Source organism: Salvelinus alpinus, chromosome 9 (genome assembly GCF_045679555.1).
Source record: "Salvelinus alpinus chromosome 9, SLU_Salpinus.1, whole genome shotgun sequence".
Taxonomy (NCBI): domain Eukaryota; kingdom Metazoa; phylum Chordata; class Actinopteri; order Salmoniformes; family Salmonidae; genus Salvelinus; species Salvelinus alpinus.
The window spans coordinates 70324407-70339939 of NC_092094.1; the positions used below are offsets into that span (position 1 = coordinate 70324407).

General features: G+C 43.4%; 1 protein-coding gene across 5 annotated transcripts in view; it reads left to right on the plus strand.

Moving 5' to 3' along the window:
• rps6ka1 (ribosomal protein S6 kinase a, polypeptide 1) overlaps nucleotides 1-15533 on the plus strand; it is a 140697-nt gene that overhangs the window by 78661 nt on the left and 46503 nt on the right. The window contains exons 1-2 of one of the 5 annotated variants that reach the window (XM_071327062.1): nucleotides 10718-10937; nucleotides 12420-12473. The exons of 1 other annotated variant lie outside the window; for it this stretch is intronic. In XM_071327062.1, coding sequence (XP_071183163.1) covers nucleotides 10890-10937; nucleotides 12420-12473 — 102 coding nt within the window. In that variant the 5' untranslated portion in view covers nucleotides 10718-10889. Of the gene's footprint in view, nucleotides 1-10717; nucleotides 10938-10981; nucleotides 12474-13662; nucleotides 14192-15533 lie in introns of those variants that run through there. 3 more of the 5 variants (XM_071327059.1, XM_071327060.1, XM_071327058.1) reach the window with 3 other exon arrangements.

Below are 15533 nucleotides of genomic sequence, written 5' to 3' on the forward strand. Positions count from 1 at the left end.
TCTACAATGCACTTTTAACAAGGCACACCTGTTAAAAACTTCTTGAGAATACAGGGGGTGCTATTTTCCCATTAGCATAATTTGCTCTACAGATTAAACTGCCTCTTATTCAATTATTGCTCTTACTATATGCATATAAATAATACCATTGGAAAGAAAACAATCTCTAGTTTCTAAAACCGTTTCAATTTTGTCTCTGAGTGATACAGAAGTCATTTGACAGCACTTTCCCTGACCAAGAAGAAAAAAGCAAGATGTGTTATGCCAGCTTCAACGCTCTGCCTATATATGGTCGTGCCCCCTATGACCCGAAACACACCTCATTGGCCTTCCTCTGGGTGACAAGAGGACGTCAGAGGAAAAATATCTTGTTTATCTGGGACTGACGTGAAATGAGAGCTAATTCTTTGGCGTGACCGACAACTTCCGGTTCTCTATATCGTGCGATTTGGAGCTGCGATTGTCTTCTGTTGTACGGCCATTATTATCTCCGTCTCGAAGTTTGTTTGATACATGTGACCAGATCATCGTAATGTATGTTTTTTCAATATAGTTTAATCAGATTATTTGAATTTTTTCAGGAGTTTTGCGGTGTTCCGTTGTCTGATTTTATTATCGTTTGAGAAATCCGTGCCACTCGACCAGTACCTGTGCTAAATGGAGTGGGAAAGGAACCATTCTGAACGCAACCAACGACTCATCTTGACAAAGGACACTTTGATCAACATTCTGATGAAAGATCAGCCATAGTAAGACCCAATTTACGATGTTATATCATATCTGTTGTGCATGTGAACTGGCCGTGGGCGCCCAGCCGAATCTGCCTGGTATAGCTATGCTAATTTAGCGCTACATTTTGTTTTCGTTATAAAACATTTAATAAATCTGAAATATTGTTTGGATTCACCAGATGTTGGGCTTTCAATATCTGTACGCTGTGTATTTTTCTGAAATGTTTTAAGATGAGTAATTCGTTATATGACGTTGGTCTCTGTAATTGTTCTGGCTGGGTCAGCACTATTTCAGATTGCAGCTGCAATGTAGAACTGTGATTTATACCTGAAAAATGCACATTTTTCAAAAAAAAAACTATGCTATACCATAAATATGTTATCAGACTGTCATCTTATGAAGTTGTTTCTTGGTTAGTGGCTATATATATTTTTATTTAGTCGAATTAGTGATAGCTACTGACGCAGGAAAAAACTGTTGGGAGTAAAAAAATCGTGTCCTTTGCTAACGTGGTTAGCTAATAGATTTACATATTGTGTCTTCCCTGTAAAACATTTTAAAAATCTGAAATGGTGGCTTTATTCACAAGACCTGTATCTTTCATCTGGTGTCTTGGACTTGTGATTTAATGATATTTAGATGCTACAAGTTACTTGTGACGCTATGCTAGCTATGCTACTCAGTGGGGGGGTGGTGGGGGGTGCTCCCGGATCAGGGTTGGTGACTCGTTAGAGGTTAATTGAAACCCATTCCAGGTGACTACCTCATGATGCTGGTTGAGAGAATGCCAAGAGTGTGCAAAGCTGTCATCAAGGCAAAGGGTGGCTACTTTACGTATCTAAAATATATTTTGATTTGAAAATAAATGAGTAGGTGTGTCCAAACGTTTGCCTGCTACTGTAAATGAATGTGTGAATAATTAAATACCACATTTTAAACATAGATATGTGGAGGAAAATGTATGAATTTGCCTGATCATTTATTTATTTGTGTTTTAATTTTATTTATCTATTTGTGTGCATTTATTTATTTGTAATTATGGCAGTTTTGGTCCTCCAGACACATGTGCTCCTTGTAAAAAATGTAAGCACAGCGCACTGCACACCACCTCTGTAGTGATGCTACACTCATCTAGGGTGTTTTGAACCCAAACGATGAAATCACGAGGCCACACACCTTAAGGTAAAGTAGGCTTACTGTGTGTGTGTGGGCGGTAATCAGGATCAGTTTGATTCATTTTCAACATTACTGAGTCAACTGGGTTGTAAGCACTGAATTGCGTGTGTTCGCAAGTTTTACTGCTCTCGTCTGAACCAAACGAAGTGAACTCAGCGTTTCCGAGGGGTGAGGGAGTTCGTATTGATGTGGTAACGACTGTGGTTTTGGCATTTTAATTCAGTAGCAGTCCCATGCATTTATTGCTGTATGATCACAGAATTATCACACAGGCATCAGAAGCTGCTATTAGTTCAACTGTGAAAGCATTACTTTGAAGTATGTGTATGGTATAATTTACTCTGTTGCGTGTGCATGCATACACATGTGTATCAATGTCAGGAAGTATTACACTGAACAAAAAGAGAAACGTAACATGTAAAATGTTGGTCCCATGAGCTGAAATAAAAGATCCCAGAAATGTCCCATACGCACAAAAAGCTTATTTCTCTCAAGTTTTGTGCACAAATTTGTTTACATCCCTGTTAGTGAGCATTTCTCCTTTGCCAAGATAACCCATCCACCTGATAGGTGTGGCATATCAAGAAGCTCATTAAACAGCATAATCATTACACAGGTGCACCTTGTGCTGGGGACAAAAGGCCTCTTTAAAATGTGCAGTTATGTCTCAACACAATGCCACTGATGTCTCAAGTTTTGAGGGAGCGTGCAATTGGCATGCTGACTGCATGTATGGCGTCCTGTGGGCGAGCTGCTTCCTGATGTCAACGTTGTGAACAGTGCCCCATGGTGGCGTTGGGGATATGGTATGAACAGGCATAAGCTACGGACAACGAACATAATTGCATTTTATTGATGGCAATTTGAATGCACAGAGTTACTGTGAGGAGATCCTGAAGCCCATTGTTGTGCCATTCATCCGCCGCCATCACCTCGTTTCAGCATGATATTGCACGGCCCCATGTCGCAAGGATCTATACACAATTCCCGAAAGCTGAAAATATCCCAGTTCTTCCATGGCCCGCATACTCACCAGACATGTTTGGGATGCTCTGGATCGACGTGTACTACAGAGTGTTCCAGGTCCCGCCACAATCCAGCAACTTCGCACAGCCATTGAGGAGTGGGACAACATTCCACAGGCCACATGGCTGGAGTTTGGCTGTTATCTCACCCCCCCCCCCCACACCTGGGCTGGGCTCCAGTGTTTGTTTAGACTATTAGGTCCAGAGTGTACGCTGTGTGTGTGTGAGGCTCTACAGATGTTACACACTCCAGAGGCCAGAAAAAAGGAGAAGGGGAGAGAGAGAGAAAAGAGACATTGCACAGAGAAAGGAGACAAAGGACAGTGTCTATCAGACAATCTGGCACCCGGCCCAAGTGAACCGTCTCATCCTCCCTTCTCTTCTCCTCCACTAGACTCATTTCTTTGTCTCTCTCGTCCCTCTCTTCTTCTCTACCAGGCTGCTTTTTGTATCCTCCCAAATCTTCTCTCTGTTTTTATGTGATCTTCTCTCCTTTACCTGGCCAGGGCCTGTATCCACAAAGCCTCTTGAGACGGAGAGCTGGGATCAGATCCCTGTCCATGTCATTTGATTCATTATGGTCTAAAAGGCCAAACAGAACCTGGATCATCACTACTACTCTGAGAGGCTTTGTGGATACGGGCCCTGGTGTCTTTTAAACAGCTTCTCATCTGACACAGCCTCACTCACCGAAATCTCACTTTCACATTTCACTGTCTCGCACTCTCTCCCTATCACTTTTCCTCCCTTGTGTGATCTCTGCCCTTGGCTCTGTCCTCTCTCTCTTGTTCTCTCTCTCTCGTATTGCCCCACCACACTGAAGTAGTTATGTCATAGATATATATGATACTCAGGAAGGGGACTTTGTTGAGCTGGAACAGTAGGACAGAGAATAGACCTACACTGCCCTCGTGTGGTCACTACTGCGCAATACATCAATCGGTCGACATTGATTCACAAATGGTTTCTTTGCTGCTTTGGGACTCGGACAAATGCTATGCCACTACCTTTCAAGCGAATCATTTCACTACCGCTAAACAGTGATACTTTCACTGTGGTTTTGATGTGAAAGTGTTTTATTACTGAATGTGGAAGTGATTTTGAAGGGTGTAGTGTCTGTTAAAAACACATTAAAGGGCCACATCAGAGGAATTGCCGCACCTATTTCGAGTAATTCCTGTCCTAGAGCAGAAATTCTTGTTTAGGTTCCACCTTGAAGACTGACGCAGGCTGCTAATACAGTGCATTCGGAAAGTATTCAGAACCCTTCACTTAAAATCCTTTTTATTTTTTTTTATATAAATAAGGCTGTTCCATTTTTTATTTTTTTTATTTTTTACCCTCATCAATCTACACACCATGATGACAAAGCAAAAACAGGTCTTTAGAATTTTGGGCAAATTTACATATGCATTCAGACCCTTTACTCTACTTTGAAGCATCTTTGGCAGCGATTACAGCCTCGAGTCTTTTTGGGTATGACGCTACAAGCTTGGCACACCTGTATTTGGGGAGTTTCTCCCATTCCTCTCTGCAGATTCTCTCAAGACAGGTTGGATGGGGAGCGTCGCTGCACAGCAATTTTCAGGTCTCTCCAGAGATGTCCGGACTCTGGCTGGGCCGCTAAAGGATATTCAGAGACTTGACCCGAAGTCACTCCTGCGTTGTCTTGACTGTGTGCTTAGTCATTGTCCTGTTGGAAGATGAACCTTCGCCCCAGTCTGAGGTCCTGAGCGCTCTGGTGCAAGTTTTCACAAAGGATCTCTCTGTACTTTGCTCTAGTCATCTTTCCCTCGATCCTGACTAGTCTCACAGTCTCTGCCACTGAAAATTATCCCCACAGCATGATGTGGCCACCGCCATGCTTCACCGTAGGGATGGTATTGGCCAAGTAATGAGCGTTGCCTGGTTTCCTCCAGACCTGAAGCTTGGCATTCAGGCCAAAGAGTTCAATCTTGGTTTCATCAGACCCGAGAATCTTGTTTCTCATGGTCTGAGTCCTTTAGGTGCCTTTTGGCAAACTCCAAGCGGGCTGTCATGTGCCTTTTACTGAGGAGTGGTTACCATCTGGCCACTCTACCATAAAGGCCTGATTGGTGGAGTGCTGCAGAGATTGTTGTCCTTCTGGATGTTTCTCCCATCTCCAAAGAGGATCGATCTCTGGAGCTCTGTCAGAGTGACCGTTGTGGTGGAATATTCTATTCAAGTGAGAGAGACTTGGTCATTTCTTCAAACAATCGTCTTTATTCAATAGCGATTTAATTATTGCAATTATGACACAACAGTCTTGACTGTTGGGCCGAGAGCCTACCCTTTAAAGACCATGCTGTTCCTTATATACCCGATACCAAGACTTCTCAGTCATAGCTGGTTCAACCCCTCCCATATAGATTGGAGGCACCATAATTGGGGGCACCATTCATCCTGTGGTCACATGCTTCTGGTGTTGTCTCCCAGATGCCAGGATAATCAGGAATACTGAGGCCTTTGTTCTGTTCCTCCAGGCTATCTCTCTCGGTGACACCCACCACATCTGATCTATGGAATGCCAGCTGTAGGTTTTTTTTTATCACCAAGCCATCACTTAATCAGTTGCCAGCCCAAGCTCCATAAAGACGTCTCTCAGTTAACTCAGAAAAGAAGAGCGAGAGTCCTAATAACCTCACTCTATTAAATATGACAATCATTTGGTGCATAAATATAACAATCTTGTAATCCTGCTAACACACCATCGGGTTATTGGTCACCTCCCTGACCAAGGCCCTTCTCCCCCGATTGCTCAGTTTGGCTGGGCGGCCAGCTCTATGAAGAGTCTTGGTGGTTCCAAACTTCTTGCATTTTAAGAATGATGGAGGCCACTGTGTTCTTTGGGACCATCAATGTTGCAGAATTTTTTTTGAGTCTCATAGCAAAGGGTCTGAATACTTATGTAAATAAGCTGTACTGTTTTTATTTTTAATAGTTTTGCAAAAATTTCTAAACACCTGTTTTCACTTTGACATTATGGGGTATTGTCTGTAGATTGAGGAACATTTTTATTTAATCAATTTTAGAATAAGGCTGTAACGTAACAAAATGTGGGAAAAGTGAAGGGGTCTGAATACTTTCCGAATGCACTACATATTCAGGAATTGGGGGTGGGAATGTGTTGATTTCCACGTGTAGCAGACAAATAACAACAAATAGGGCACTGACTGACAGCTGTCAGTGTAAGTAGCTAGCATGCTAACCTTAGCCAGCTAATGGAAGTTATTAGCACCATTTCAGTTAAGTGGCATACTGTAAGTCAGGTGAAAATAATAATTCCAGAAAAAGAGTACCAGCCTACCTGTTATGAGTCTCAGCGGTGCCTATATGGGCTGTTGACATGCTGAGGGTTGACGTTTTTTCTGACTCTTGCCGTTTGAAAATTCAAGTGAAACTATTGGATTCCAGACTTCATTAATATTTGGACATGCACACGGACATGATCAAATCGCTATATTTTTTTGTTCTCTCTGTTGTCATTTCAGCACGCTAGCTAGCTATATATCACAATGCTTTATCTAAATTGCGGTCGCTAATCCGCCATAGAAAGAATATAAACTCCGGTAATATGGATAGCCTAACTATTGAACTGTTTGGAGCTTGTATTGAAGCAGTTTTGTTTTGCATGGCCCGGTTCCCCCGAGTGGGTGGAGATTTCTCTTTAGGATCAATGGAATGGTGGAAAAATGTGCAAATACTCTACACCTGGGGCACCAGGCCATGCAAAAATGAATTTGCATAACTTTAGTAGTCAAAACCATTCATCTTGGGGCGATGGGGGGGTTCTAAAAATCAATTATATCGTGCAATTTTACCATTTCTAAAAAGGTCTTTTTTTTAATGTAGACTAGTTCAAAAATAAGTGCAATTTGACAAATTATCTAATGGCTTACGAAAATTTGCTGGTAAAGGGGAAGTGCAAAAACATTAGTTTGCACCCCCTATTTTAATTTGCTCCATGAGAAGTGTAGGGTCGTCACAGCCACAAAGTCATAAACCCTGTTAATTTAAACTTTTTCCTTCTTAAAATCTGATTTTAAACCAAACTCAACTTCACCTTAAATTAAGACCAAAAAGCAAATTTTTGTTTTCATGAATTTGATATAGCCACTTTTGACCCAAAGGCCACAGAGAAAAGCTGTTTGGCTCTTAGATGACTCGCGAATTGGAGGAACTTTGCATCAGATGTTTCTAACTAATAAATCTGAAGTCACAAATTAAGATTTAACCCTTCAACCCTAAAATCTATTAGACTTTGAATAAGAATTGATTTACATTGTTGCGAAACATCATGGGTAGGCTCTGACCATCTTTCAGCTCAAAAAAGTGGATTTCTACTGGTGTGGGTGTTTTTAAGTGAATTTGTACCAGACTCATTTAGGACTCACACACCTATTGAGTTGTATTCTTACCTCTTCTTGTCATTGTATTTCAACCAATTCCATCTCACACTAATTCAAGGTAATGTAAGCCGCCAGGGATTCTGTATTCAGAAAGAAATGCTTAGCTTCACGCAACTTCAGGTCTTAATGGAAGGCAAATTAAATTTCAGCACCAAAATATTTCATCCAGCCTGTCGACATGCAAGTCATTTCCTCTCCTTCCTTTCTTTGCTGATTCGTTGCAGAAGCAAACAGAGTTTAGTGCAATGGATCATGACCTTTCAGTACAGATATTGAATGAGAACTAACCAAAACGGAGCACACTGACTTGTTCAGTGATACAACAACACTATGCACATGCATGTTTCTCTTGTTCACGGTTTTTCGACAACTAATTTACCAATGTCGGTTCAATTATTTGAATTCCATTTCATTCAGTTTTTTTTCTGTGGGCAATGATGTGCAATTTCTGTAGAGATAAATCAGATCAAGCCTGAACTGTGCGATACAGTAAAGAGTTGTAGTTTTCAACAGGCCAATATTCGACAGTTTAGTGCAGAAAACATAGTAATGGACTACAATGACCACACTCCATTGCGCGTCCTCTTAAACTTGTCCGGTCTGTGTAGACCAGACACGGAGACTTACCATGCAGAGCCTTTCAATCTGACGTCTACAGTGGCCGTGCAGCATTTACTGCGATGAGGCCTCCACTCGTAGTGTTTCAGTGCTAATCTCTATAGCCATCCATCTTAATTACAAGCCACAGGCTAAATGAAAAGACAAGACCTTACCCCTTCTTGAGATTTTGGAGTCCGTTTCCCGGGGGTTGACATAGGAGCTCAGCCAAGATAGCATGACGTAAAAAGACTGCACCTTTGCCAAGATAATCCAGCCACCTGACAGGTGTGGCATATCAAGAACCTGATTAAACAGCATGATCATTACACAGGTGCACCTTGTGCTGGGGAAAATCAAAGGCCTCTCTAAAATGTGCAGTTTTGTCACAACACAGTGCCACAGATGTCAAGTTGAGGGAGTGTGCAATTGCATGCTGACTGCAGGAATGTCCACCAGACCTGTTGCCAGAGAATTGAATGTTAATTTCTCTATCATAATAATCGTTTTAGAGAATTTGGCCGGACGTTCAGCCTGCCTCAACCGCAGACCACGTGTAACCACGGCAGCCCCGAACCTCCGAACCTTCGCATGAATCTTGGTTTCAACTGTACTGGGCAGATGACAGACCACATGTGGGCGAGCGGTTTTCTGATATCAACGTTGTGATCAAGAGTGCCACATGGTGGGGTATGGTATGGGCAGGCATAAGCTACGGATAATGAACACAATTGCATGTTATTGATGGCAACTTGAATGCATAGAGATACCGTGACGAGATCCTGAGGCCCATTGTTGTGCCATTCATCCGCCACCGTCACCTCATGTTTCCGCATGATAATGCACGGTCCCATGTTGCAAGGATCTCTACACAATTCCTGGAAGCTGAAAATGTCCCAGTTCTTCCATGGCCTACATACTCACCAGACATGTCACCCATTGAGCATGTTTGGGATGCACTGGATCGACGTGTTCGACAGCGTTTTTCCAGCTCTCGCCGATATCCAGCAACTTCGCATAGTGGTCACACCAGATGCTGGCTGGTTTTCAGTCAATATCGGATTTTAGTAACCACATTGTGGGCCTGTTACAATACATCAATCATGACAGATTTGACAAATATCCACTTTGTTAGATCAGATTTGTTGAATGTGTGCCGATCATCTAGCGTCCTTCTATCCCCCACGGTCTGCATTCCATTGACCTCTCTACCGCATCTATCCCCGTTACTGCCCCGATCTCTTTCCAGGAGTTCAAACTCATTTTCGTGTCTTTTGAAATCCCTACACATCATAAAGATGTTTTATTTGTGACTTGTTCTGATAGCCTTTCGTCAAAGTACTGCAAGTGAGTTTGTGTTTATACAGGGTGTACCGTCCCCCCACTTACGTCGACCAATCATGTCAATGCGGAGCTATACGGAGCCCTCCGCATTGTTAAAAAAAAAAATGCGAGGCTCACGGCATCACACTCTCCCTACAGAGCCTTTGGTCAGCATTTCCCGATCAAGCATAAATTGGCGTAACGAGAAGAAAGCACACATGATCGAAAGGGATAGAAAGCAGTTGATCTGATTGATAGTTGGTATGCCTTATTTACTTGAAAGAGCTATTAAAATAGTGATTTTGTCAGACAGCATAGGCAGCAGCTCTATAGAGATGAGATGTTGGTTTGGAATGAAATAATAAAGCCATCGAGTAAAATAACATTTTTATTCAAGTAATGTGAATAAATGATTGTTAGTAAGTGATAAGCAGTACTTGTATTAATTGTTTTATTCAGTGTTACAGCATTCAACCCACATATTGCATAGTGCATTTAATGTCAAGAAAATAATCGAAATCGAAAACTGTGATATCCTTTTTTTATAATCTAACCGGACTGACCTTAAAAAGCACAAATCGTGGGGTGGCGCACAATTGGCCCAGCGTCGTCCGGGTTAGGGGAGGGTTTGGCCGGCATGGATGTTTTTGACCCATCTCGCTCTAGCAGTGCACGCTGACACGGTCGCTAGGTGTACGGTGTTTCCTCCGACACATTGGTGCAGCTGGCTTCCGGGTTAAGCGGGCATTGTGTCAAGAAGCAGTGCGGCTCGGCTGGGTTGTGTTTCGGAGGACACATGACTCTCGACCTTCGCCTCTCCCGAGTCTGTATGGGAGTTGCAGCAATGGGACAAGACTGTAACTACCAATTGGATACCACTTATTTTATTTTAAAGCGCTATTCGCTCAGCACTTTTCGCTTACAAAAAAAGTGGGTGATATCTTGCTTCTCCTGCAGATATTCAGTGTTTCCGCCCTGGCTGCACTGTGGGGCTGACTTTATTATCTCAATTATTTTGTACAGGGAACAGACAAAAACTCTGAGTAAAGATCATAGAGTGCCAATAAATGGCACTGAGTTCTAAGATACAATTATGTGGTAAAGGTCCTCAATCAGTTAGTACATGTCTGTTGTCCCTGCCTGCTGCTTAGCAACACAGCACAGCAACAGTGACTCTAAAGAATCCATCCCTTCCTCTTTTTCACCATGGCTTTCTCAAGTCGAGGCCGTCATGGTCCAACACGATGTAGAAAGAAGTGTCTGCAGTGCTCTGCAGTGCTATTTGATAAGTGGTTTGTGGGTACTTTTATACGTGTGTGTGTGTGTGCATGCGTGCTTATTACATGGTATGTGTTTGTCTCTTTCTGGTCATGACTGAGTTTAGTTTGCTGTGGCTTCCTTAGGAAGTCACTTTGTTTCCTCCTCAGATTATCTGCAATAAATCAGTCTTCTACCGGGGTGACATGCTCTTTGCATTTCCCCATTTTACATGTGTGTGTGTGTGTAAGATTAGCTTATTGCCCCATTCTGAGTGTCTCACAGTACGTGTCTCACAGTACGTGTCGAAGTCCTAGACCGTGTGACATGGGAAACTCCGGTTGACAAGATGTGGAGGCACATATTTCGCACCAAACAGGGTTTTCGTGTGCCCCTGGCAAGTATCACACCGTGTGTGTGTGTGTGTGTATTGCTTGGCTGTGTGTATTGCTTGGCTGTGTGTGTGTGGTGTATTTTAGGAGCTAAAAAGGGGGTTTCAGTGACCTGAGAGGTAGGCGTAGGAAACGCATCTGGCAGTAGCCTCTGACCTTGACCGAACAACGTATTCTTCCTGACTGTCACAGTGGAAAGGCAAAGGCCAGAGTACAGTCAAAATAGACTCTCCTAGAACCTCTGACTTCAAATAAGTTGACATTTTGTTATTCATCACTTGTGTCTGAGACTTTCTAAAATACATTAACATGATGACTGAGGAACTATAAATGCTATCATTGTCGCTAAATGTTTTAGTAGTTATACCATTCTAGAGTCACTGGTTTGATATCTTGTTTTTTGGGGGTGAGGTACCCAGCACCACTGAGCAGATTTGCCTTGTCTCTGGGGAATTTTACTTGTTCCATCTCTCTACAAAGAACTTGAATTACTTCTAGTCAGCACAGTGTGCAAAAGCCTATTGAGTGTTCTGTCAGGTGAAATGAACTAATTTACAACTTGGCTTAGGAAATGGGTTGTAGCCTTCTCGGGAAGAGCAAGAGACTGTGAAACAATTGTATATATTCGCTGTTGGCTTTGTGTGTATGTATGTATTTTGTGTGTGTTAACGGAGAAAGTGGGTGGACAGGACGCACACTCACTGCCCCTCCACTGTGTCCATGTGTGTGTCACTTATTTATAGAGCCCACAACTCCTAGCCTAAAATAATCCCTTTATTGGTGGCTAACCCAATGTCATGTGGTAACATCATACAAAAACATATCTTGTTTTTCTCTGTCCATCGCCTCGACAACCAACGTTTGCTGTAAACGCTGCATGTGACGAGTCCTATATGGGTCACGTCAATTCCGAGCCCGACCCACCCGCATAACTGTTTCGAGAGCCGATCCGTAACACGACAAATAACATCAATTTATTTCATGTTTTTTATGACTCCAGAGGAGTAGGCTATTATTCTCCTCCCTGTTAATTTGTCTGCATGTCTTTTCAACATTTGGATAGAAGGGAACTATTCCGTGAATTAAGGGTGATATGGCTATCTTATTAACACAATGAGATGCGGCACATTGAAAGACTATAGCCGACCAAATAAAACAAGACCTTTACATTCAGTATTGTTTAGATAATCAAATAGTTTACTTGAAACTTTTCAATTAAACTATTCCAAGAGTCGCATATAGGCTGCAAAACATTTCTTTATTTAGTAGGCTCTACTCAAACGTTTACCAGCCACCGGTTTAAAATTGATATGGCCTTCCTTTGGTCTAAATGAACGAAAGCCTGAATTAACATAGTAACGAACCGTTCCACTCGCCAGCCGATTTCTTTGCGGGTCAACTGTGCGGAACCACGGATATCTGACCCGATGCAACACTCTGTGACATACAAACCTGAAATCCTTTTCCCTGTGACACCTTCCAATCAGGACCGGTCCCATATTACCTGGGTAGAGAAGGACTTTGCCAATTTCAATGCCAAGGTAAGATTATTCCTCATTCATTGGCTTTAGCTCACTGCCAAGTCAGTACACTCTATTCCTCTTGCTTTGCTGGGCTAAATCAATACTGTCAACAATGCTAGCATTTTCCGCGACTAAATTACTGTCTGTCTCAAATGACTGGAGAGCTATTGCATTTCGCTCGGTAGTCCATCCGCCTCGGTGTGGCTGTCTGAGAAGAGAATGTATTTCTTTAGAAGAATTGGCACCTTGCTCGCATCTTGGCTCTAGAAATGCACTCTTCAACATCAGTTTAAAATCCCTGTGGATTTTCTAAGGCTATCATCACATAGCTGTGTGTACTTGATAGCTACCAACACAAATGGCTAGCTAGAACAAAGTGTTAAGATAAAAAAAAAAAATGAACTAAAAAGATTTCAAAGCAATACAAATCAGTTGTCCCGTAGGCATCTACAGAGGGAGCTAAGAGCTGTGTCGTCGGTCATTTCCCAGCAACTTCAGTAAAAAGGCAGATACCTCAAGCTTTATTGACTCTCCTTTTAAAGTGTCTCTTAGTCCAGGACTAGGCTCTGTGTGTGGGGAAACCTGCCCAAAATGAGTTGTCTTTATCACCTCGCGAGCTGATTTATTACTGTTATGAAGACAGTTGATCTGCATTACAGTAGCAGTGAAACACTATACAAGATGTCTTGATCGGGTTATAGTATCTAATATGCAGTCTTAGGAGCCTGCAAAAGAATGTAACTTAGCAAGTAGATGGAGACTTTGAGTGAAAGTGTTCTGTGAAGCTAAGAGGAAGTGTGTATTGACTCATATAGACACACAGTGACAGTGTGTTTTGTAGGGATGTGGAAGGCCCTCTTCTCACACAAAGACAGGGGTAGAGACGAGGATGGCAGGAAAGAGGCTGTAAGAGATGCTTGTCATCAGGCTGTAAAAGTGTCCCGGTCTCCGCTCTCTCACTTTTTTCCCCCTGTCTCTCTTGCTGTCTGGGTCATGGTGTTGGCAGTTAGGGAGGCGACACCTCGTCACTCTACCCGCTCTGTGACCATAGCCAAAGGGAAACGGGGGCAGAGCGGCGCATGATGGGACGGGAGGGGCCGCTGACCTGTCAGTTCCAGCAGGAAGGAGGAGATTTATCATCTGTGACATCGACTTCAGCGAGGAGGGCTGAGGATGAACTCTCTCTCTCTCTCTCTCTCTCTCTCACTCACTCACTCACTCACTCACTCACTCACTCACTCACACTCTCTCTCTCTCTCTCACTAGTTGTGTGGTTTCTGCATACAGGTCTCAGTGCAGACTCTTTGTTCCTTCCTGCCTCTCTCTCGCTCTCTCTCTCTCTCTGTGTTAAGCAGTAGTCAGAGCTCTGTGCTTTCAGAGGACAGGACACACAGAACTAACAGTTTGCTTACATACAGAGAGTACAACTTTCACCCCATCTTACCATGCAGTCTACCAGTCTGGTATGAGAGTGGGGACTCTGTCCAGAGGTAGGGAGGTTGGGACTGGGATGGGGTCTAGGCTGGCAAGGCGATGTTGAGATGGAAAAGGACAGGAGGAAGTTTAAAGTGAGCCGCTTGCTGACCCTCTACCTCTTCAGGAAGCACCATAACAAGGCTTTGGCCAGCATCAGCGCACCACAGACACAGATTGGCCATGGCACCTCTACAGAGAAAGAGACAGGCTATGAGACAGACGCCTTCCATGCAGACAGTCTCAACAGGACCCAGTGGAAGGTAATGTGGTCTTCACACTGGGGAGAATGGTCATGCAATTAAGTGAATTTTCGACTTAAGATGAAGGCTTTGCACCATACAGAATTAGATCTTCGCTTATTGTCATATGATTGTGTGTGGACTATGGCACAGGAAATGTGCAAAAGGTGTGTGTTAGTCAGGATGTGTTGTCAGTGTTTCTCCTATATTAATTTAGCAGTGGCGGGGTGCTGCTTTTTTTTACAAAATAAGTTTTGGGATGGTGAATGACAAACAATATAAAGTATGTAGAAAGGTTAATGGAGCTACTCAGTATAAAAAATAAATGTCTTCTCACTGTCAACTGCGTTTATTTTCAGTAAACTTAACATGTGTAAATATTTGTATGAACATAACAAGATTCAACAACTGAGACATAAACTGAACAAGTTCCACAAACATGTGACTAACATAAATTGAATAATGTGACCCTGAACAAAGGGGGGGGTCAAAATCAAAAGTAACAGTCAGTATCTGGTGTGGCCACCAGCTGCATTAAGTACTGCAGTGCATCTCCTCCTCATGGACTGTACCAGATTTGCCAGTTCTTGCTGTGAGATGTTACCCCACTCTTCCACCAAGGCACCTGCAAGTTCCCGGACATTTCTGGGGGGAATGGCCCTAGCCCTCACCCTCCGATCCAACAGGTCCCAGACGTGCTCAATGGGATTGAGATCCGGGCTCTTCGCTGGCCATGGCAGAACGCTGACATTCCTGTCTTGCAGGAAATCACGCACAGAACGAGCAGTATGTCTGGTGGTCATGTCAGGATGAGCCTGCAGGAAGGGTACCACATGAGGGAGGAGGATGTCTTCCCTGTAACGCACAGTGTTGAGAATGCCTGCAATGACAACAAGCTCAGTCTGATGATGCTGAGACACACTGCCCCAGACCATAACGGACCCTCCACCTCCAAATCAATCCCGCTCCAGAGTACTGGTGTTCTTGCCAGTCCTGTCTGGTCCAGCGACGGTGGGTTTGTGCCCATAGGCGACATTGTTGCCGGTGATGTCTGGTGAGGACCTGCCTTACAACAGGCCTACAAGCCCTCAGTCCAGCCTCTCTCAGCCTATTGCGGACAGTCTGAGCACTGATGGGAGGGATTGTGCGTTCTTGGTGTAACTCGGGGAGTTGTTGTTGCCATCCTGTACCTGTCCCGCAGGTGTGATGTTCGGATGTACCGATCCTGTACAGGTGTTACACGTGGTCTGCCACTGCGAGGACGATCAGCTGTCCGTTTTATCTCCCTGTCTGGCTGTCTTAGGCGTCTCACAGTACGGACATTGCCATTTATTGCCCTGGCCACATCTGCAGTCCTCATGCT